Genomic DNA, 22773 nt, shown 5'->3' on the forward strand with positions numbered 1-22773 from the left:
TCATTCATTTTTATCCTTGAGTGAATCCTTTTCCCTTCTCTCATCGTGCCATAACATTCATTTCCTTAATCAACAATAAACCCTTCTTTCGCCACCATCCAAACACACACTTTACTCCACCTGTTGCACAACTCCTATCCTCTCCACCCTTTCTCTTTTGCCCTCCTCCCTCTCGGTTTTCCTAACCCCCACCCCCCCTACCCCCGGCAGCCCCTCTTGCCACGCCCTCCTCTGAGGGTCTTCTGCTGCAGGATAACGCTGTGTCTGCTGAGATTCGCGCTCTGCTCTCGTCCTATTACAACGACAGGTGAAGTAACAGGAGTAGGGCTCCATGTGCATTATGTTGTGGTAAATGTTGCAGTCAACGACGCTGCAAAACCAGATGTGCTCTTAATTACCCTGCACAAATCTAAAATGCATTTACTATACTGGACATTTTCTTCTGCTTCTTGTTCTTCTTTTTCTTCTTGTTCTTCCGCTTATTCTTCTTCTGCGTCTTCTTCTTCTTCTTCTTGTTCTTAACTCAAAAGTACATTTCATGATAACATTTAATATAGTGCAAATAAGCCTCTTAATCCATTCATAATCCATACTTCCAGGGAGATCAAAATGTTCATTACTTTGGAATTAAAACGATCCTAATCCCTGCCTGAAGTATGAAACAATATTAAGAAACAATATTTAAATGATTTCATGTCATGGCTGCATTACCAGTTCAAATGGTAAGAACTTTTAATAAAACACTATCCTCCTGCCTATAAACAGCTGTATAATGATTAGTTTGTCTGCGTATCTCCTGCAGTTATTGAGTCATCCGATGACCTCAGCAGCACGGTGTCCGACATCCTGGCTCGGAGGATGCGGGAGCTGGAGCTCCGCAGCCAGCTGGGCACCTCCCCGACCTGGATGTCGTCTCTGTTTGAGGAGAACAACCCCAAAGGCGCTGGCCGCCCTCGCCCCTGTACTTCCCGCTTCTCCGGACACAGCCCCTGCACACCTCATCGCCCACCGCGCAGCCCTGCGAGCCCCCACCGCTGCCCCCAGCTCAGCCTGCTCTCCTCAGATGCGAGCCTGACCTCGGACAGCGACAGTCACTGCAGCACCAGCCCCTGCTCCCACCGCCACGGCTGGCCTGATCCGTCTTCAAACTTCTCCCTCCTGTCCTCGTCCTCCCCCTCCCGCATGAGGCCACGCACTCTCTCCCTGGATGCTAAGCTCAGCACCCTGCGAGGGAGGGGGTTCAGAGGTGGAGGAACCTTCCAGTGCTCCTGCCAGCCTCCTTCCTCCTCGCCGCTCACCCCGATCTCCTCTCGTTCCCCTCTGTCCCAGCGCAGCACACAGACCACGCTCTCCTGCTCCAGCTCCACCTCCAGCAACAGCTCCAGCAACAGCGAAGGCAGCCACAGCCCCGAGTCTTCTGAGGGGGCCCCCTTCTCACGGCCCTCCCCGGCCCGACGCAGCCTCAGGAACCTCAGGGCCAGACTTGATCCTCGCAACTGGCTCCAGAGTCAGGTGTGAAGCTTGTGCTACCAGACAGACATTGTTAACACTGACCTAAAGGCAACAGTTCTCATTAAAACACGGCTTAACATATGTGAATCGACCTCAGGCAGACTGCTGGGCAACATGCACAGCCCTGAGGAGGATAAGCTGCCTTTTGCCTGCGTCCTCGGATCATGGAAGACCCTCCTGGGGCAAACTGGAATGTCTTCTAACACAAAGGACAGGTGACAATCACTGAAGGGCGGAACGTTGCTTAAAGATGGTCCAAAACTAAATGGGAGGTACTCTGCTTGCTTTGAAAAATGATTATGGTCATGCTGCTTGGGAGAAAGCGATGTTAAGAGCTAAGGACTTCAGATTAACTCGCCACACTGGGATCTACTGTCCGCCCTGAAACTACAACACACTCAAACAGTAACTCAGCATCATCTCTAGGAATCCACCTGCAGTGTTTTGATGTTACCCATGAAAATCTTCTAAAAAAATAAAGGTTTGCAGTGATTATGCTATAAACAAAATCAGTGAGCATGAGTCAGGCAAGATGGGCCAAGAGTTTTCCAATGTTACAGCGTGGAAGGAAGGGTTGGTTATCTGTCCGTCTGAACTGTGATATCTACTTCAGTGTACGCGTCTCATTATTCATACGTGGTTCTCCTAAAATGACTATGCACCATTTTTTTTCTGCATGATTTCAACAACGAATCTGGTGAAAGCTTATGCAAATGCTCATACACACTGTACTGGTTAATACTGTGATCTCTGGTCTCAACTCCCACACATTTATCTGCACACAATCCACAGGCAGATGTAGGTAACATATCTCTCTATACATAGGAAAACACTAGATTAAAATGAAATTACTCAACACAAACTTATTTAAAATCTTATTAAAAAACAAAAGCCATTCTGGTCATTTTACTTTAATGCAGTATTGTGGGTTTTATTAAGCTTTCCGGTTCCTTGGACATTTCAATAAATGTGAAACATCCACAAATCACATGTTATACAACTACTTTTTAAGCAGTGGATTCTTACGTGAAACTATAGCCAATCAATGGGTCAGAGTAAAAGTAAGCTAATGGTTTACCCTGCCTTTTGAGTATTTAATTGTAATTTATGTAAGAAAACAGTCCTCTGACTCAAGGTGTCCGTGTGAAAACACATCTTATAGGAGAGTCTGTGTCTCTGTTTGTGCAGTAAAACCAATTCTCTTTCTTTTACTGTTCATTTTACTTTAACAGTTTCCATCTTGGGGCTCAGAACTCGGGTGACTATAAGAAATAGAAACTGTCAAATGTTAGAAGAGCAGCATTTGTTACTGTAAATTAATTTTTATAAATTAACAAATAAACCTCCTTTTTTTCTCTTTTGTTACATAATTGATTTTGTTATAAATGCAGCTATATTGATACCTGATTATCACAATGTTAACAGATGATGTGCAGATTTATAACTGTTAATGCATAGGTAACATTGAATGTTATAACCTTGCAAGAGTTTCTCCTGTTAGCAGGCTTTGTGTTCTGCATGTACGCCGTCTTAGTAGGCGGACATAAAATGAGAAATGTGGAAATCTCCTGTTTAAATAATATAACATTAATTATAATAAATGTTTTATCAATACCAGACTGACTCTTTTTTTCACGCAGCGACGTAAAATATGCTCTACATTTTGTTTATTTTTTATTATTGTACTAGAAAAGTTGGCTCAGCTCAGGTTTTTTTTTTTTCTCCTTTTCCGAGACATACACCTGTTATTGCAGTCAGAAAACTTCCTCAGGGTCCTACTATGCTATTATGGTGTGGGAGAGAAACTCCGCCTGGAGGGAACTTTGGGATTTTAGCCTTTGCAGACCATTTACATGCACAAAAACCTATATAACATACTAAAGGAAAGGGAAAACTCCAATAAAGCGTAATAGGCCCCTTTAAGTCAATTAGTAATTTAAGAGCTCTGCACATCGGGCAGATGATGGACCATATTCTGAGTAGTTGTTTTTCTATCTACCTCCACCAAATAATCCCCAAGGAGAACCCTGCTTATGTGAGACTCCAGATAAAATACCATGTGCAGATTCAAAAAGAAAGGCAGGTAGAACAGAGGCTTTATTGTCATAGTTTAGATACCAAAGCCTCAGATCTGTCAGTAGTACAAAGCACTGTTACAAACGTTCGAGGTAGTCGACAGCGAGTCTTCACTCAGCATTGTAAAATGCATAGAGAAATACTATGGCCATACGGACTCTGCTTCCTGTTTGCAGTGCAGAGATTTACCATTGTTGTGCAATAATTGAACAACTGCTCAAAGTATAAAAAATCATATTTAACAAATACATATCTATTAGTATACAGAATCACATAAATACTTTATATTGTATGCTTCATATGATGCTGATTATTGACTTATGTAACCCAAAAGGGGCATTCAACACAAAGTTTGGCAATTCAATGATATATGTTGGATTACATAAGTAAATGAACAATGTAACATCAAGATACGGATAAATGATGGTGTCTGCCCTCCACATTTAAACATCTTTCTTTGTGCACTTGTGCTTCCTCCAGCTCCATGATCTCCTCTCATCAGCAGGCACAGCGTGGGTTAAACGCCCGCAGCGCCACCCCGGCCAGAGTCCCCCAGGCGAACGTGGAGAACTTAGCAGGGCAGGTTCCAGCTCTGCTGATGTATGAGGTTGCTATCCGGTGCAGCCGCTTCGCACCGAATGTGTTGTAGTGTCCTGGGAGGACTTGGTCCACCTGTAAAATGAACGGGCCAGTTGTTAAACACTTTTTTAAATCATCTAAATCACATCCTACACAAGTACTCAAGCAAAATTGTTTTGGGTACAAAGCGGTATCCATCGCAACATAGCTCTGATGATTATTAAACATAGCTCTAAAACAAAAATATTCCTAGATAAATGTAGAGTGTATTTTAATTACGAAAATCACATTACTACTGCGGTTAGTGGATACACATCTCCTAAAATGTACATACAATTGACACCTCTGTTAAAAGCATCATAAGAGGAGCATTACATTTTAATAAAACAATCAAATATGTTTTAAACAATGGGATTGGATACCTTATGCATGTAAGTACAGCTACAAAGATGAATTGTTTTCCTATATATAATGAACCACTTTGATTAGCGAGCCATTGGTTTGAGTCATTATTCAAAGAACAATTGTGAAAAGTGTTCTGGATCAATGACTCCTCTATCATAGTGAACTTAATATCCTTGCATGGTGGACAAAATAAAAAAAATAGGATGAATCTTCCTTCTTTTGCGAACACTAATCACCACTTTTCACCATTTTATGCAATTCTTTAAAAACAATAAAACATGCTCAATGAATCAGACCCAAGACAGACTATAAACTGAACTAGCTGAAACAGTCCGTCTAACCCCAGCTGTGTTCGAGTGTTACCTGTTCGCTGTCCACCAGCCCCACCAGACGCTCACAGCTGCTGATGTAGTCACTGACATGGCTGTAAGGCAGCCAGTCAATCATGGCGCCGTCATACACTACATCTCCACTGAAAAGCATCTTATTGTCTCGGTCGTGGAGGCAGATACTGCCCCGCGAGTGACCGGGCATGTGGAGCACGTTCAGCTGTCTGTCGCCCAGGTTAATGACATCACCTGGGGGAGAGAGAGATGGATGCATGTTTTTAAAATCATTGAAACATACAAACACAAATGAATCCCTCTCCCCGGTTTGTATCCAAATCTGATGTTCCTCATAAATTGGCTGACTGGAAACAAGCCAGGGTTTTGTTTGTGTTTGTTACCACATATCACCATGTTTTGCAGTCCAGGACATTCAGTAACTCATTGATTTGGTCAGGAAGTTGCACAGTCTTACGGAAAGGTGAAACTGAAACACAGCAATGAGATATTCCAACTGCACTGCAGCAGTGGCTCTGACACAGCAGAACAAGTCGGTGCATTGACTGATGTGCATTAATTACACAAAAACAAATGTGAAATCCTTAAGAATATCAGCTTCATGTATAATGAAGTTAATGCGAAGTTGCAGAGAAATGTGCCAGAGTGTGAGTTATGTGTAGAGTATATATTTGTGTTTGGTTGTGTTGTGTATCTGCATAAAGCACAGTTAGTGATGGATTAATCAATCTTGGGATGTTATTCATACTGAGTGGGATGCTTTCCATGAGCATGGCACATCTCTGCATTCTGTTCTTCTTTCATTCTTGGAAGTACCAGAGTCAGCAGCTTAAAATAGAGCTGCTCTGCACTGACAGAAGAAGAATGAGCAAAGCAGGTGCCAACAAAAAAACAGATTTCGTCTTCTCACATACCTATCAACACAGTTAGGTTTTGTTATAAGTTAATAAGACCTGGATAAGTGTTACATCTCACCTCATATTGCACTCCTGCTAAAGCAAATACAAAATGTGCACCATCCTTTTAAGAGAGGTAGCAATGCTGCACACCTCATATGGTTCCTGGTTGGATGTATGCATGAATGTGCAAAAATGCACGTGTCTGCATTCATTTAGCAAGACAATTTGATGTTCTGCCAAATGCATTGTGCAGTGTAATCCTCCAGAGGGGGGAAATAGGGTTCTGTATGGAGCATAATGTGCAGAGCATTGCTACTCCAGGCGCACCTATTAAATCGCGTCTAATGGTATCGACCGTGATGCATATCCCTAAGCAACTGCGATAAGACTTTATGACCTATAGCCTTTGATTACAGGTCCATGCAGGTACAGTCAATAATATATGTGAAGCTTGCATCTCCTACCTACCCTCCTGCAGGATGTGTGTGGGCTGCACAGCCTTCACTTTGTAGTTCCTTGCCCTCCATCCCGGACTGGGAGCTTCGGCTATCTCTCTGTCGCTGAGCCAGGTCGCCGTCTCGAAGTTGTCTCCGTTAGCCAAGGCATCGACCTCGGCGCTGTGGACGCCCACCTGTTGGAACTGATGCAGACCGCCCGAATGGTCGAAGTGGGCGTGGGTGGCGATGGCCAGCAGCGGGTTCTTCCTCTGCGGGTCTTCACCCAGCAGCCCATTGCCTTCGATGTAGTCAGGTAAGCTCCTCAAGCCCAGACCAGTGTCTATCACCACGTCCTGGTGCGAGCCGCGCAGCAGCCAGATGTTGGCCCGGTTTTCCGACTGGTAGAATCGCTCCTGGATCCAGAAGAGTCCGTCTCCGAGCGATTTGTGAGCGTACCAGTCGGCTGCAGACATCCCAGTTCATGCACTGGTCGAAGTAACCGGCTGCGGGTGTTGTATTGTCAGGTGATTTTGCGGAGGAGAGGTGTAAGCTAGAGGTGATGTGTTTTCATTGAGGTTAATGTGATGGTGGCCGCGGACACACCCTTGTACGAGGAGAGCGTTCCCATTGGACGAGCGGATGAGTGACGGCAACATTAAGCGCGCTATTCTATTGGCTGTATGCAATCCCCGCCTTCTTCTACGTCATTCAGGGGCGGGGTGAGTAAACGCCACATTTACGCATACTGCTGAGTGTAGTCCATGCACAGGTTTCCACGCTGGTTGTAGAAAAGCCTGCATCTTTATTACGTTTAACTATACATTCTGTGAATTTAAGGAGTTATTTTGAGTGCCGAACAATAGATACAACGGAGTAGCTGAATGTTATTGAAAATCAGACTGAATAAGTGAAACCATGGAGAGTTAGTAGAGGCTAAAAGGCTAAATGCCACTAAAAAGCCACTGAGATACGTTTCCACATTAGGAGAAATTTACAAACAGTCCCATAGTGAGTATAACAACTTATTGTACGACTCAATGTGTCTTCAGTGTACTATTTCAATGCTGACCATCGCCTCATAGTAAGCAAAGTCAGGCCAAATGCGATAAAGCTGTGGTATCGTTACATGAAGTTATTGTGTCCACACGTGTTTGACAGTGACGTTGACTAAAGGCATGTGGACGCTGTGTTGCAGGAACAGAGAAGGAGCCATACAGCCATGGCAGGCAAGGGTCGTGGAGTGGGGGCCTTTACCTTTAACATCGAGGCTCTGGGCATCGGCAGGGGCAGCATGCCAGAAGCCAGGGCGGGGCCCACGCCGTTGTTTCCAGTAAGTACCATACACACACACAGACACACACACAGAAATGCAGAGATGCCCGGATGACATATCACATTGCAATATATCAAATTCTCCTATAAGACCTCAAAGTCTTGTATGGCAGAAGTTTTCAGGGATGATGTAATTCAAGGTATTAGTTGACAAATCAGAAAGTCGTATGCATGACATTTACAGAGTAGACTCGTGAAAAGAAAACATAACTTCCATTATGATATATTAGAAAACAATGTTGTGTCTGTATGTATATTAAAGTTAAGTTTGTTCTCATACTAACAGACAATCTTCTGTATGAGTTGCTCTAGGATGCTTATGTTATTTTCTGCATGACGCAAGCAATAGAAAGCCATAGGGGCGGGCACAGATATCTTTATGGTCCTCACTGGTTCCTGTTCCTCATAACTTCTGTCAATAGTGCATATGTCCCTTATGCATTTAGGTGTTCTTCAAGGACATTACATCCAGCACACGATATATATGACATGTGTGTGTATATCTTGCTCACAGAGACTAACCATGACCATTTTAATTTGGTGGTATATATATATATTACCAAACCCGCAGAAGATTATAGTGTGGTTATTTATGTGTGTGTCTTGCATTATGATGAACAACTCAAGAGATGGTGAGCGTCATTTAATTTGCTTAACTTTGTTCTGTAATAACATCTGGATAACATTCTGGGTGCGTATCAACTCCTGACCAGAGAGTGTGTGAGACTACATTACAACACCCGAGGCTTTTTCTTCCGGACTTTTTTCTTAACATAATATTTGCAGTGTATATGTGACATTTTTCAAGCTCCAACACACTCACACCTTAAGCTTCACTGAGAGTTTGTGTGTGTGTTTGCTTAATCAGGGGGAAAAAGGGTGGTAACTTTATCTCATTAATAACGAAATGTCTTTGCACCTTTTATTGAGCAGGGTGAAATTCATCATTCATTTTCACTTCAATGTAGGATCAATTTGTAACCTATTACCATACATCCCTTTACTGTAATATATTTATGGCTAAAACATTCCTTAAAACTAAGATATATCGTGTTAAATTAGAATAAATGGCATCACTGTTGAAGAGATACACGGTTGTCAATCTGTCACATCAGCTGAGAAGTTTACGTGAGGCAAACAAATCTACCTGTGAAAGGTAACTTTACTGTCATATGGAAGGCTATTATCTCCCTTGTACTATCTTTCCTTCTCCAGAACACAGAATTTAAGCCGGTTCCGCTGAAAGATGGCGAGGAAGAGGACTACATGCTGGCCTTAAAACAGGAAATGAGGGGAACGATGCAACGGCTACCTCACAACATCAAGGCTCATGCCAATAAAGCAGGTGAGGAGGGGAGCGGTGCATTAGAAACCTGACGGCTGTTAGAAATGCTATGGCAAGACAATCGGCTGCTGTGAGGGAAGATAATGCAGCACTTAGGAACTGAGGCATTTCATTACGGTTATATCGGGGAAAGGGAAAGACAGACGCAGATATTTTGCAGAATATTGAGTTACAGTTGCTGGCTCATCCGGTCGGCTTTAATATGATTTCTATGATCTGTGCTGATAGGGCCTTTACGAGTTCCCTTATTCAGCAATGAGCTCAATGTATCCAAAAAAGTACATTATGTTTTCAGAATGTCTTGTCTAAATGTTATCAGATACCTAATGTAAGTGTTTTGTAATGACAGAATGATGTCCCTTTTAACCACAATGGAATAGGATCGATCAGGTCCAAATCACTTTTGTTTCGAATTCAATTGTTTATATTTACGGAGACGATAATTGCTGACCTTTGAATCCGACTATGAAATATTGTTGTTGCTCAGGAGTAGCACACAGTGGTTTGTGTTGATGCAATCATGGTTGTGATAAACAGCTGAGTGTGATGTGAGAGTTACTGAAGCAGAAATGTCCCTTGTTTACATGAAACAGAAGTGGAGCGATACACGGAGAGATACCTGAAGCAAAAACAGTTAGACGATACCAACTGGATTCCAGGTACATACATTGTCAGGTCATTACAGCAAATATAGCAAAAAACAGAGTGGTGATAATATTCTTGATGTTTTAGACTGGAACTTCCTGCCAAAAGAATTGATGCCCCAAAAGAAAAAAGTTGTTAAACCAGGTAAAGAAAAAATACGATGAATAAATAATAGGACTTCTGTGTGACGGCTAGAACAGCAATAACATAATGCCTTAATCCAACAGTCAAAAAGAAGAAAGCTGTGAAGATATCACGCAAAGAATCAGATGCTATGCTGACTAAACTAGATGTAAGTTTGTCTTCGTTTGTTTGTTTCAGCTACCAAATATTGCATGAACTATTATGTTCTCTTTATAAAGTACCCCTTTATGTAGGCATCAAGTACAGCTGATGTACTTCCGAGCTAGCAAATGTTTTACGTAAATAATTTAATGTTGTCGTCTATATTTCAGGAACTGGAAAAGAAAGATGACGGGAACCCTGAGAAATCAGATGATGAGGCCGAAAAGAAGAAAGGGAATGAGGGAGAGGAGGAGGAAGAAATTGAAGCGGAAGAATATGATGAAGAAGATGTTGAAGAGGTAATATAACAAACAATAACCTGAAATCTTTTACCAAAGTGTTGACTCCAAATGTCTGGTCAATGTTAGAAAACGTAATAATGCTATCTTTGTTCCTCTGTAGGAAAACGACTACATTGACAGCTATTTTGACAATGGCGAAGATTTTGGTGCCGGGAGTGACGAAAACATCGATGGCGAGGGAACATACTGAAGGAAGAGGCTCAACCACGCAGACTGCGTTAAAGTAAACAATCATTGAGTGATTGTTTTAGTTAAATATTGTAGATAGGTTGAAACTAACGTGTAGCAGAGTGATTGTTTTGTTTTGTGCGATCCTGAGTGAGGAACTTTTCTGTAAAGACTTGTGTAAATAAGAAATGCCAAACGATGTGGACGCTGGCAATAATTTATTCAAAATAGATGTATTTATTTTCCAGCCTGTGGCACACTTCCACAGGTTGAAAGGCACATACTGTCAACAACATGTAATGCTTTTTCATAAAGTATCAAGTGGACATGTAGATAAAATAAAAAGGGCTATATAACAAAGTCTAAAATCTCACATCATACAAGTTGAGTCACTGTGGGAATAATGTGCATTTCCCATTCTCCTCACCATGCGCTCTGAGGTTTTTAAATGGAAAAGAAATGTCTCCCTGCAAGCAAAAACAATTCAAGCGATTTTCATTGAAATTCTGAAAAATAGTTTAACTGGTACCTTCCAATACTGATATTGTAAGTAAAGGCTAATGCACAATAGTCTTAAAATAAATTAGCTCTATATTAAACTTAATGGCAGCAGCCATACTTTCCCTAACACACAGCATTAGAAAATACAATATTTCATACATGGCAAGAAATAAACAGCATTTAATCGAAACCTGGAGAATTAAAGATACTTTTCCATCACTGTTCAAACAGGAATTGCCAAGTGCTGCTGTGTCTGATACAGTTTGAGGGTAGCTTAGAGAGAATGCAGATAACAAAAACATCACCTAGATTCTTTAGCTTTGAGTCGAGTCGGCTTTAAGCTTCAACCCAAACATTTGTGATACCCTGAAATCTATTGGGTATCCTGATATAAACTCTGAAAATGATCCATTTCAAAAAATGTTCAGCAAAGCACAAAACGTGTTGTTTTTAGGCCATTGATATTCCTTTTTCGAAAAGCACATATCTGTAAATTGACAAGACACCAGGAATGTCTTTTAACCCTACAAAAGTGACTGTTCGCACTATAAAGAGCGTCCACGTCAGACAGATTGCATTAAGTCTTTAAAAACTACTCAACAATGGGATCATTCACCCAGTTCTATTAGGTTTTATTAGAGTTGGCATTTTTCTATTATGAAAAGATCTAATTCCTTATGTTTTCTCATGTCCTCCGTGTTCACCGTCGCCTGCTTTATCGCCACCTGCTCCCTTTGGATCTCCGTTCAAAACTTTTCCAGCATGTTCCACAGCATGGTGGTCCTTACCCGCAGGAATGTTTACATTATTGCCGTCGAGAGGTCCATGAGGCCTGTCGCCATGAGCCGGTGTAGGAATGCCGTGATGGCTGACTTCAGCTTTCATGAGAACCTCGTAGTACAGCAGATAAAACACTGGTGTGACGATGCCGACCACCAGCATGATGGCCACAGCCGTCCACCATCTCATGCCCCAGTCTGCCCCGTAATAAGGGTCCTTTCTCTGCACCGGTTTATACTCCGCCTCTCCTAGTAGTGGCTGCTGTTGCTGTAGTGTTAAGGAGGAAACCACCTCATTCAGGCTGCTGCGAGACGGACCCGTGGATTTCACCAGCCGCTCGATGTCCTTGTCCTTCTCCAGGAGGAATCCTTCTACGCTGTCGGTGGAGGAGGAAGAAGAAGAGTCTGTGCAGGATTCCGACGGGAGAGAGGTTATGGGTGATATCTGGGCCAGGTGCCTGGAGCCCGAGGGGGAGGCAGACTTGAGAGGCGCAGTGCTGTGAGTCTCAGTGAGGACACTGAAGCGCCTTACAGGAATCTTGACTGAACGCAGGGCAAAGAAATGCTGCTCTGTCAGGAGGTTGTTAGCACGCTTTATATCAGCCACCTGAGAAACACACAGAAGAAATATCTATTTACAATTCTGCTTACAATTCTGCTTACAAGACACAATTGAAAGATTTTTTTTTAAAACAGGGTATTAATATTCTGGTCTCCAGAGAATAACAAACCAGGTATTAAATACAAAACTTATTAAACAAAAGCAAGGCTAGCCCAAACTAATAGATAGTGTCCATGTGACAAACATACTGAGCAGTGGTACTGCAGGGCGATGCTGTTCAGGGTGTCCCCCTCCTGGATGTCTTTGGTCAGGTAGATGATATCATCCATCCTCTCTCTGGAGGTGCTCCTTCGCAGCCTCTCTCTGCCACGAGGCCGCAGCTCATAGCTCTCCCCATCCTCTTCTGACATGTCATTCTCTGAGCCATTGTTTCCAAACAGGTAGGAGTGACCGCCATTGGCCGGCTGCACCATGGTGGCGGACTGGAATCCATAGTGCTGGCTTATACCGGACATTTTTTTCTACACTGTATCAGGAAGAGAAGAGACAAGATTGAGTAACAAAAACGATACCAAGGAAAACATTTGTGTTTCCTTGAGTCAGACTAAATGCTTTTTTTAACAGGGTGTTTTTCTCAAGTTAAAAGGAGGAAGTTATTTTAATGTTAAAGTGCAGTCGTGCAAGGCACACAAGCACAATTGGGCTACTGCGAGCTTGACAGGTAGAGCATTAAAACATTCTCCATACATACAGGTGACTCTGAGGTCATTGTTTACTTGTTAGAAAATATCATGGTACCAGTGAGTATTAATAGGGATCTCTCTTTGTACTATTACAACAATAAACATCACTAACCTCTTCCTGTTTCAGATACACTAACAAATATAACCAATCAAACCATACATATATAACAATATATATTATCCCTGTCTCTGAAACCAGCAATTATCTGATTCAGAAGTTCACAACAGCAATGATACATTTCTGAGGCTGTTCCCCAAACTGAAGACTGAAGTCCATCTCTCTAACAGTCGAGGACATCCAAGTTACAGCTTGACGAGATAAGATTGGTGTTCCATTAGTTTGATAAGAGACGCTAAAGGCAGTACGTTGAATCTTGTAGATGTCTTTGTCCTCTGTTTTAAAAACATGTCTGATTATGATCATAGGAACAGCAGTGGATAATGTGATATCTGTCAGAAAATGTTACCTAACTGTTCCCCGTTTGATGTTGTGACATAACTGCGATGAGAAAAGCACTTTAAACCAAATGTCACTTTCCTGGCGATAAGTGATGCTAGCTAAGTTAGCAGCAGTGGTGTTAAGTTACTAAGTACACTTTGAGATATGTGTGCTTGGCTTGAGTATTTCAATGTTATGCTACTTTGTACTTGTACTCCACTACAGTACACAGGTAAATATTGTATTTTTAACTCCACTACATTTATGTAGTACATTTGGTTACCTTGCAGATAAAGATTAATCATTAACAATATGATCAATTCTTAAAATAACCTGTGGATACACCTGGATCAAATTCAAAATGAGTTCAAATTAGTTTCACCTTTCCCAGCTTGATAAACTCATCATTAGTTATAATCAAGACATATATTATTGTGAAATTGGCCAATCTGCCCAAGGAATACTTTTACTTTTGGAACTTCAGTATATTTTGATGCTAATACTGTTGTACTTTAACTTGAGTAATATTTCGAATACAGGACGTTTACGTGTAACAGAGTATTGCTGCTCTTTGGTACTTCTACCTTTACTTAAGTATAATATGCGAGCAGTTCTCCCACCTCTGCTGAGCCGCTTGCACTCTTAAATGTTGACTATATGCACAACTTCAATTATCTTCTTTTAAAACACGCAGGGGTTTAATTAAAGCTAAGCTTGCAAGACTGATGTGACCAAGATCACTGGCCAGCAACTATTCAAATAAGAATGAGTATATGAAACAGAGCTAATGCTACTCTTCAATGCCTTTCACAAATATATATAGGAAGTATATTTTCCAGCAGGAAAACCCAAGACACGCGTTAAAGCCACCAAATAACGTCTAAAACAAATGTCAGGTTGGGGAAAAGATAGAAAAGTAACTACCATTTACACAGGCTACGCTATTGCTAACTAGCCTAGCCTTCTGCTTTGTGATTGCAACCGTTTGGACCTTTCTATCAGCCGTTGTCACAGCTGGTCTAGGATATATTTGTAGGAAGTCGTCAACAATAATCTTTACCTGAAAAGATGAACCCCAATCATTCAGTTGATCTGGATAATATCCATAATTCCCTTCTCTTCGGTCTCACCTTTGCTTACCGTCCTACCTGCTAGCTAGCTACCGTTGAGTTGTTACTGCAACTACTCACGCCACGTCGACAGAATGTTTACGTAATGACGTAATGACGTAACCACTGAGAGGACGTCTTCAATTATTATCGAGAGATGGCGCTAAATGGACAGCTAATTGCTGGTGACTTTACCCGGGCCACGAGGATACCATAACATGCACCACGATGTTGGATTGAAGTCAGGATAGGATCTTTTCCCCCCCCCCAAGATGTGTGTTGTCTTTTAAGTATTGGCTGATTGCTTGCTTTTAACTTATTATACGAACTGTCATGTTAAATCAACGTCTCAATCCAGTAGAATGACGTATGCATAGTTTACTCAACTAGTTTAACTAATTAATATCATAAATGCAAATGTATTTTAAAGTATATATATATATTTAAAACACTGATCCTCTTAACATGTAATCGAGACAAGATATGATTAAGATAAAGATAAAACTGTATGGATCTCTATGTAGGGAAATGCAGGTGTTAAGCAGCAACAGGAATATTGAAATACAGGATATGCCAGGTTTCAAGACTCAAAGGCTTTATTGTCGTATGCACAGTAGCTACAGTGTAGTCAGGGAGCATCCCTCCAACAATGCAATTTAAATTCATCTAAGACATAAAGCAAATAAACTCATGAAGAAGAACACAGTTGCAAAGTTAAGTGACAACAAAAGAGGGCAGATGGCTGTTCTGCACACAGGGTGGCGCTGTCCTCCACCACACCGAGAGAGACACAGACAAATGGGATTAAAACATCTTGTCTCATTACGCAGAGACCGAGAGACGAGCAGGAGTGTCTGAGTAGCTGCAAACTAATCTTTGTGTTGGAGCTGTGGGTCGTGTGTGTGTGTGTACAGTAGCAGTAGCTCTCACATGGCTGCAGAAGCACGGAGCAGTGTGTGTAGAGAGAGGAACAGGTCGCTCCGTCTCCGTTATTTCTCCCGGTCCCGTTAGATGACACACACACGCTTTATCCCATGTTGTTCACCGGGATCTCAAAGCTGCTGTAGTGAAACAGCGAGGTTTTTTGTTTAAAGTAAACACTACAACGTGATGTTGTTATTGGCTGCTGTTTGAGAAGAAGAGGACTCATCGATGTTACCCTCAACAATAACATTATAGTGTTTAATTTTGGACTAGGAGTCCAAGCAAGGTGTCAGGTAAGTGGGAACTATTCATCTGATGTCTTTTTTAAACATGCTTCTCTTTGTCATTATATGTGCCGGTTAATAATACAAATGTGTGGCGATGAGTAAAACTTTGCTGGGCTATTTAATTAAGACTTGTAAGAGAGATGATATTGCTTTGTGACGCATGGTTATAAAACAAAACAGATGTATTTAGTCAGTAATGATTGGTGACTCCAGGCGTTAGATTAATAGCGCAGAGTATAAAGCAAACACATGAGTAGCGATACTCCTCATCAATTATGCCAGACAGCTCAAGCAGACATATTGTATAACACTATAAGAAAACGATTAAAAGTGGTTGGCCACTGCTAATTTCTTTTCGCATCGTGCCAAGAATCCCCCTCAGAGCAGCTAATAAAATTGAAAAGCCTAAATATTGATTCAGCGCGATCAGTAAATGAATGGCCGGGCAGCCCATTGAGGAGAAGACAAACGCTTCCATGGTTACATCCAGGATCTCCAGTGTGATTACTGCGCTTTGTGTGGGGTTTCTCTCTCCCTCGGAAATAAAACAACAACTGCCACACATGGTGAGCTGGAGACCCTCTCATATTGGCCCCGATGGCTAATCTATAGGCTTACTCGGGCCATAAGTAATCTTGGCACACATAAAGTTGCGCACATGTGCTGCTACTGTTAAACCAACGAGTTGAGCCTCATTGTGCTGCTGATTCTTTGCGTATAAGATGTGCAAGCTTCCTATTTTACAAAAATGTTCCATCCTTGAATAATTAAATATGTCCACCTTATCTCTTAATTGATTTGACATGATGTCATCTTGGTGCGTCTCTTGCAAATCCCTTTTGTTGCCTCCTCTGTGGAGCCCCAGCAGACTTAAATCCTTTTTTCTCACTGGGGAGGGAGGGAGGGAGCTGCTTCTGTATCCATTCAGCACTTACACCTGCTCTTCCTCAACGCCAGCCCTCACTCTACACTGTTTCTTGTATGTATCATTGTATAGAAGGATGACATTGTTCAATCTGTTGGACATTCGTGCCCCTTTGTTTGGATAGAAACATCAAAATCTGCCTTAAATGTTCACATTTTCAGTTCTCTCCCGCCCACAATGTCTATTTCCATCATGCCAAACCCGTGGGTCACACTGTTGGTGTGATCTTGTAGATGTAGGTCCTATAAGATCCACACTCAGAGCTCAGGTCCTTTGTTTGTCAGTGTTTATGTCATCGCCTGGCAGGGGTCAGCCCCCAGCCGCCTGTGTGAGGGTCTGAATGTGATTCACTGGGCGGAAACTGTTTTACTGCTTGCCTCTCTTTCCTTCTGTCTCACCCCCCTAATGGCTGCACGTTACAAAAGGGGGACAGTGCCATAAACAGAGCCTGTTCATTGATGAAAGGTGCTGAAGTGTTGCACATGGCTGACGTGGTGAGATTGATGTTAGCTGGCGAAGAGAAGGGCTTGCGTTCCCAGTGTGTGGGGATAGAGGGGAATAGAAGATGAAGGCTCAACTCTACATACATTAAACCACCCGGCAACAGGCTGTGCCCGCCAACGCTCATATGTGCACCATGGATCACTGTTGGGGGCAATAGTTGTTAAGAATGTCTTTATCTGTTGAATGAAGGACATTTATATGCTTCAATTGAATGGCCTTGTAGATACTCTCTGGATATTCATCACACATCGCAACACAACTTAATTGGTTGCTTTCTTACATGTTTTCTGTTGCTTACCATGTCCTCTTAAAAATAACAAATAGAATCAGTGCTGAGTATCACGTTTTATTTTTATGCAGAAGCTTATTCTTGTCTGGTGAGTGTTCTGCGTTTGAATTTTTTATTATGTGAGATGAGAAGACCAACAGACCTTCACACTATACAGCTTGTATTAGTTATGGTCTGGTTTTCATTTCCACACCTTGAGAGGATAAAATGTTGCACCTACGTTCCCATTATACTCCCTCAAATTACCATTTCTCCTAAGATGTACCATGCAGTAGAACAAATCATAATCCTTTGGTGCAAAACAGATGTATACTCTAAAGCTGCCTCCACACGGTGCTGGGAGCTGACTGCACTCACTCAATGCTCATTTGGGTTTATGAACCATAGCCAGGGTACAACATTAGCACCGTTTACCAGCCGAATGGAGGTAAAAATGTGCCAGTGGCTATAGCAATTTGCACACCTCACCATCCAGATAACACAATGGGAATCTTTTGAGTGGGTGGTACAATTTGGACATTAACAAGCCATTTTGCCGCTCCGGGAAGTTTTGAGCAATAGATCATTAGCAATACATTTGTGCATGCACTTTTACAACACCTAAAATGTATCTTCCGTATAAAATATAACTTCCAAATATAACCGGAGTATGAAATATAAAAAATATATCTTAGGTTGTAGTGGGATGCTCTGCACAACATATAACAACAGCTCAAATACTTTAATTGAATATTACCCCATGTATTTACATTGAAACAGACCCATTTGGGTTAAAGAGAGACATGTTTGCACTGTAGCTCTCAGTCATGAGTATATTTCTATTTTTTATGTAACAGTCTTTTAAGCTGGACATGCTTCCTCTGTTAGGTGTTAGGTAGAAATATGGAGTCCTTTATTCGTCCCATTGCACATAACTTTACAGTGTTAGAGCAGAAAAGGTGCATCTTCAGTGCAGATTAAAAGGCACAAACAATAAGCATTAATACAGCTTAAAAGGTGACTGAGGTAGCATCAGGATTATAAACAGTACGGCAGTATAAATTGCACAACAGTATTGAAGGCAGTGGAGGAATCATCATCTCAGATTTAAAGATGATCGCCCTGGCACTGTCCTATACCTAAATAATTCATTTAAGTGCTAAGACCTGATGAAGCTCATGTTGCATTAGCTAATTTCTAATGCACATTCAGGTTGCTCCCCAAAGACGTATAAAACACATCACCTACCTGCCATTATGTCTGGAGACCTTTGATAAAGTTGCCTTTAGATTTAGAGCGTGGACATATATTCGAGCTGTAAATATGTCTTTTAGAAAGTTCTTTGGGATTTGAATCCTTTGTTTTCTTAAATCATTTCACAGCTCATGCTAATGCACAGGAGGCAGTATTAAGTTTTAGTAGCTGTTGTCGTTGGATTGGAGGGACAGGAAAATGGTGGGCCCTCAGCGATGTCCAACAATCCTGCGGTTTCCTCAGCGGGTCTGATCCAACGCGTATTATCCCCGGTGAGAGGATGAGAGTTTCGGCCCCTGCAGCAAACCCTCGGCCATGACCTCGCTGTCAACTCTCATAATTGTACACACACACACACGTATACATGCACACACACACACACTTATTGTTATATCTTGTTGAGGCGATGAGATGCCCTCCCACAGCTGCCCAGCATCTCCACTCGAGTATTTAAGTCGAACTCTGACCTCTTGTGATGTTAGAGAAGCCGGTGGCCTCATATACCGCCAGACTCTCCCCGCTGCGCCGAGAGTAATGCATGAGCAGTTCCTCCATTATGTTGAACAATGATCCCTGAAAGGAACAGCAGAGATATTTTAATTAATCTTTAACAGTCAAAACATCCATTTGATTTAATGTGCACTACATAACATTGTAATTGCATTTAAATCCAGTTAAACTAAAGCTGCTTTGTTTTATGTAAACTGGATGGAAAATCAGGAACCACACGGAGCAACATCCTTTCCGCAAGTGTCAAAAGACAGTGAGGAGTACAAGAACATTTTTGAAGTCTCTTTCCTCTGACTCGCATTAGCTTGGCTAGACTTTGTACAAATTGAATTAAGTCCCGAGGTCTGTTGAAAGCAGGAAATCTTTATTTTGATCATTCAATTATTATCCCAAAGCAATAAACCTGCCCTGCAGCCTTGTTTGATAAATGAAAACACTCTTTGGTTGCTCTTCACTGATCCCATTATTTAAACACACAGATCCCCACATGGGTCCCTCTTCTCGGACATGAATCCCCATGAGTTCTAACCCTCACCAATATGTGTTTGGGGGAGACACGTGGAACACATCCCATGGTGGCCCCTGCTTCCTGTCCTTTTAACAGCTCAGGTTGAGTGGTTCACACTGTGTGTTTAGCGAGAAGGAGATCATGGCCATCCATCCTTATACCCCTCCTTTTTTGTTAATACCACCACTGCCTCTCGTGTATGTGTGTGTGTGTGTGTGTGTGTGTGTGTGTGTGTGTGTGTGTGTCAGAGAGAGTTGTCAGCCCATGTAAAACACAAACCTGTTGATGGAGGTCTAAGACTCTTAGATCAATCTTGCCCGACCCTAAGTTCTCTCCATTACCCTTCAACCTAGCATGGTATTTCATACACACACACACACACAAACACACACACACACACACACACACACACACACACACACACACACACACACACACACACACACACACACACACACACACACACACACACACACACACACACACACACACACTAATCTGCGCACCCCCTTATCTGCCCTGTCCCCCTTACTCCAGCCCCTCTTTCTTTCCTTCCTTTCTTTTCTTGTCTTTCTCTGTTTATCTCTCACTCCCCTCATTGTACTGTAGTTGGTCATGGCAAAGGAATTCCTCGAGTAGGTGGTGGGGGTGGGAGATCAGAGCATGTCGGGAGAGGTGGCGGGGTGTGTTTATTGTTGTAAAAGATGTATTTATCCACTTTCTCTGGATGCCTTTCATTATAGATTATAGCTTTGTGAGATCAGGATAACTTGATGACATATAGAAAAGGCGTACTTGCATCTTTATTATTTGAAGCACTAAAAAGAGATTTATATTAGATTACAGCTAAATGTCATTCAGTGCAACATAAGATATGAATATCTGTGTTTATGATAGGTGTATGACAGCAAACATGCATGTCCTGTTCAGAGTGAGCACCTGTGAGTACCACCATCTGCTCAATCAAACCAATGTTCACTACAACGGTTTTCTGTATGTTCATCAGGGTTTGTTGACCGGCCTTGTTCAGTGATGTGCTTCCTCCTCAGTCCTGCCATCTGGCCCTTCAGTCGTCCAATGACTCAAAACGAGGCTCCCATACTTACTGTACTGAAAATGTGTGTGTTGCGTGGGTCCTTGTTCAGGAGTGATAGACTAGAGCGGTGAGAAAAGGAGTGCTTCTGAATAGGATGGTTTGGAGTCGAACAGCGTGCCAAACCGTGGGAGAAACAAAAGAAAAAGAGTACTGTGGCAATTTTAGAAATGCACCCAAAACACAAAAAGGAGCATGAGCGAACAAAAGCATGCTACTTAAAATTGTTCTCTGGTCAGTGAATCGTAAAGTGCAGCTTCTTCTCCAATGAAAACACCGCCCCGTTCTGGTTTGCCTCTCGGTTTTAGGAACTCTTTTGAAATGCAATTAGCATTTCATCCAGGCCCAACCAGTTACATGCAATGAAGTAATTCTTTTTCTAATTTGGCCCCTTTGGTCTGCGAGGCTGTGGAGAGCACAACCTTGTTTAATCCCCTGAAAGTGCTTTTCTGTCTGCCTCCATCACTGTGTGTCATATGGGCTAATCAGTCAGCCAATGCTCCAACTGGAACTCTCCAAATGGTTCACGCACTGGTTACTACTCAATAGGAACTACTTTCCTTTTTCTGTATTTATTCTATAGCACTGCTAGAGAAGAAAAAAAGTCTTGTTTTTAGGTAAGGATGCGAGATGCCATTGGCTCAACTTAAGAGCAGCCGACCACGGCCGTGTGGACAATACCTCGGAGAAACTCTCCCTCTCTCTGTTTCCTTTTCACAGCAAAATGCACACTTGATTGGCAGCCTCTTGCCCCTGAAGGAGAAATGCCTGGTTGAAAAGTATCCTCTGACAATAGCTGCGAGGCTGACCTCATGCATATTTGTTCTTTAGAGAGGTCTCATTCAAGTGTTTTCTCCCTCTTATGCAGAATGGCATAATTTGGCTGCAATTCAGCACACTGCCATCCTCTTTCCCCCCCTTCTTGTCGGACTAATGGTAGGTTTTCCTCCTCAAAATAAATAGAATTCTGTTTTAGGGCCTTGCTCTACAAAATAAACGAGTAACACAGAGCTTTTGTCAGATGTAATGATGTATGTTTTTGCCCTACTCGCTTATTAAGTTTCTTAATTTCTTCCCCCAATCTTCTCAGTACGACGAGAACATTCACTGATCTAAAAATACCAGAGGGAGAAACTGCACGTGAAGTGCAATTATGGGCTCGTGAGTTGACCGGGTATGGCAGCCGCAGCCAGGTCGGTCTGAGAACGGACGGTGGGTGGTTTGTGCGGCGGGGCCCAACACACACTGAGCTGGTGGCCCCGCTTAACATGAAGTGCAGCTCAAACAGAAAACAATCCAATAAAGAAAGCATTTTTAATACAGCAGCATTTCTACACAACCAGCAGCATTTATTGTATGTATTAAACGGCACAATTGCTTCATTATTTGGTTTGATTTAATTGGGTATAGTATCAAGCTGTGTTTGGCTCTTTCTGCTGTACAAATGAAAATCTCCCCTCTGTGGGACGAATAAAGGGATTCTGATTAGTTTTGTGTTGTGGTATCATTGGTTTGAATAAATATTTTTCTTGCACCCTGCCCTCCGCCTGCCTATATTAGGATTTTTTAATATTAAGTGTGCCCTCTGGATAATAATAACCCAGCCTTCCGACCACAAGGCACTTCCATTTCCCATTTTAATATCCCCAAAGAATTGGCTTAGCCGTCATCCTATACATTATACATAAGATTGATATACGGCGGCATATCATCAGCTCTTTTTGTATGTTATCTGCCTCCCACACCGTCTGGCTCTGTGTTGCTGTTTACTTTTCTGTTTCTCTCTCCGTACCCGTCATACTGCTTGGTTTTTTTAGTGTGAATTTGTCCTGAGGAAACACGCAAGCGTTCCAGGAACACTGTTATATTAGTTGATGTTAATGACAGAGTAGTTTCTTTTTGTGGCCAGACTGACTCCATATCACCGACCAGAGCTGTAAGATTGATGAATGAGATCCCACTGAAGGCCTCCCAGTGTCAGAAGACTTGAGATCACTGTGTGTGTGTGTGTGTGTGTGTGTGTGTGTGTGTGTGTGTG

At 42.2% G+C, this 22773-nt stretch overlaps 4 protein-coding genes across 9 annotated transcripts in view; 2 read left to right on the forward strand and 2 right to left on the reverse strand.

Moving 5' to 3' along the window:
• The window catches only part of rtkna (rhotekin a), a 66597-nt gene extending 63471 nt beyond the window's left edge, over nt 1-3126 (forward strand). For 4 of the 5 annotated variants that reach the window (XM_063898294.1, XM_063898293.1, XM_063898295.1 and 1 more), the window contains one exon: nt 803-3126. In XM_063898294.1, coding sequence (XP_063754364.1) covers nt 803-1518 — 716 coding nt within the window. In that variant the 3' untranslated portion in view covers nt 1519-3126. Of the gene's footprint in view, nt 1-210; nt 312-802 lie in introns of those variants that run through there. The other variant, XM_063898296.1, reaches the window with a different exon arrangement.
• Nucleotides 3127-3596: 470 nt separating this feature from the next.
• mblac2 (metallo-beta-lactamase domain containing 2) lies at nt 3597-6832 on the reverse strand. Its single transcript, XM_063897810.1, has 3 exons — nt 6284-6832; nt 4936-5150; nt 3597-4260 (listed from the first exon to the last, which is right to left on the reverse strand). Exons 1-3 carry the CDS (start codon nt 6723-6725, stop codon nt 4087-4089), a joined length of 831 nt encoding a protein of 276 aa, XP_063753880.1. The 5' UTR covers nt 6726-6832; the 3' UTR covers nt 3597-4086.
• Nucleotides 6833-6901: 69 nt separating this feature from the next.
• polr3g (polymerase (RNA) III (DNA directed) polypeptide G) lies at nt 6902-10800 on the forward strand. Of its 2 annotated transcripts, none has more exons than XM_063898000.1 (8): nt 6902-6971; nt 7448-7582; nt 8800-8929; nt 9523-9588; nt 9662-9718; nt 9802-9866; nt 10030-10158; nt 10262-10800. In XM_063898000.1, the coding sequence occupies exons 1-8, from the start codon at nt 6933-6935 to the stop codon at nt 10349-10351; spliced, it is 711 nt and encodes a 236-aa protein (XP_063754070.1). In that variant the 5' UTR covers nt 6902-6932; the 3' UTR covers nt 10352-10800. The 2 variants fall into 2 exon arrangements, with proteins under 2 accessions (XP_063754070.1, XP_063754071.1); XM_063898001.1 differs by lacking the exon at nt 6902-6971 and adding an exon at nt 7001-7260 and having other exon boundaries at nt 10262-10793.
• Nucleotides 10531-14571, reverse strand: lysmd3 (LysM, putative peptidoglycan-binding, domain containing 3). The gene is made up of 3 exons (XM_063897999.1): nt 14414-14571; nt 12420-12697; nt 10531-12216 (listed from the first exon to the last, which is right to left on the reverse strand). Exons 2-3 carry the CDS (start codon nt 12684-12686, stop codon nt 11506-11508), a joined length of 978 nt encoding a protein of 325 aa, XP_063754069.1. The 5' UTR covers nt 12687-12697; nt 14414-14571; the 3' UTR covers nt 10531-11505.
• Between the last annotated feature and the right edge of the window lie 8202 nt (nt 14572-22773).

Source organism: Eleginops maclovinus, chromosome 12, assembly GCF_036324505.1.
Source record: "Eleginops maclovinus isolate JMC-PN-2008 ecotype Puerto Natales chromosome 12, JC_Emac_rtc_rv5, whole genome shotgun sequence".
Classification (NCBI taxonomy): Eukaryota; Metazoa; Chordata; class Actinopteri; order Perciformes; family Eleginopidae; genus Eleginops; species Eleginops maclovinus.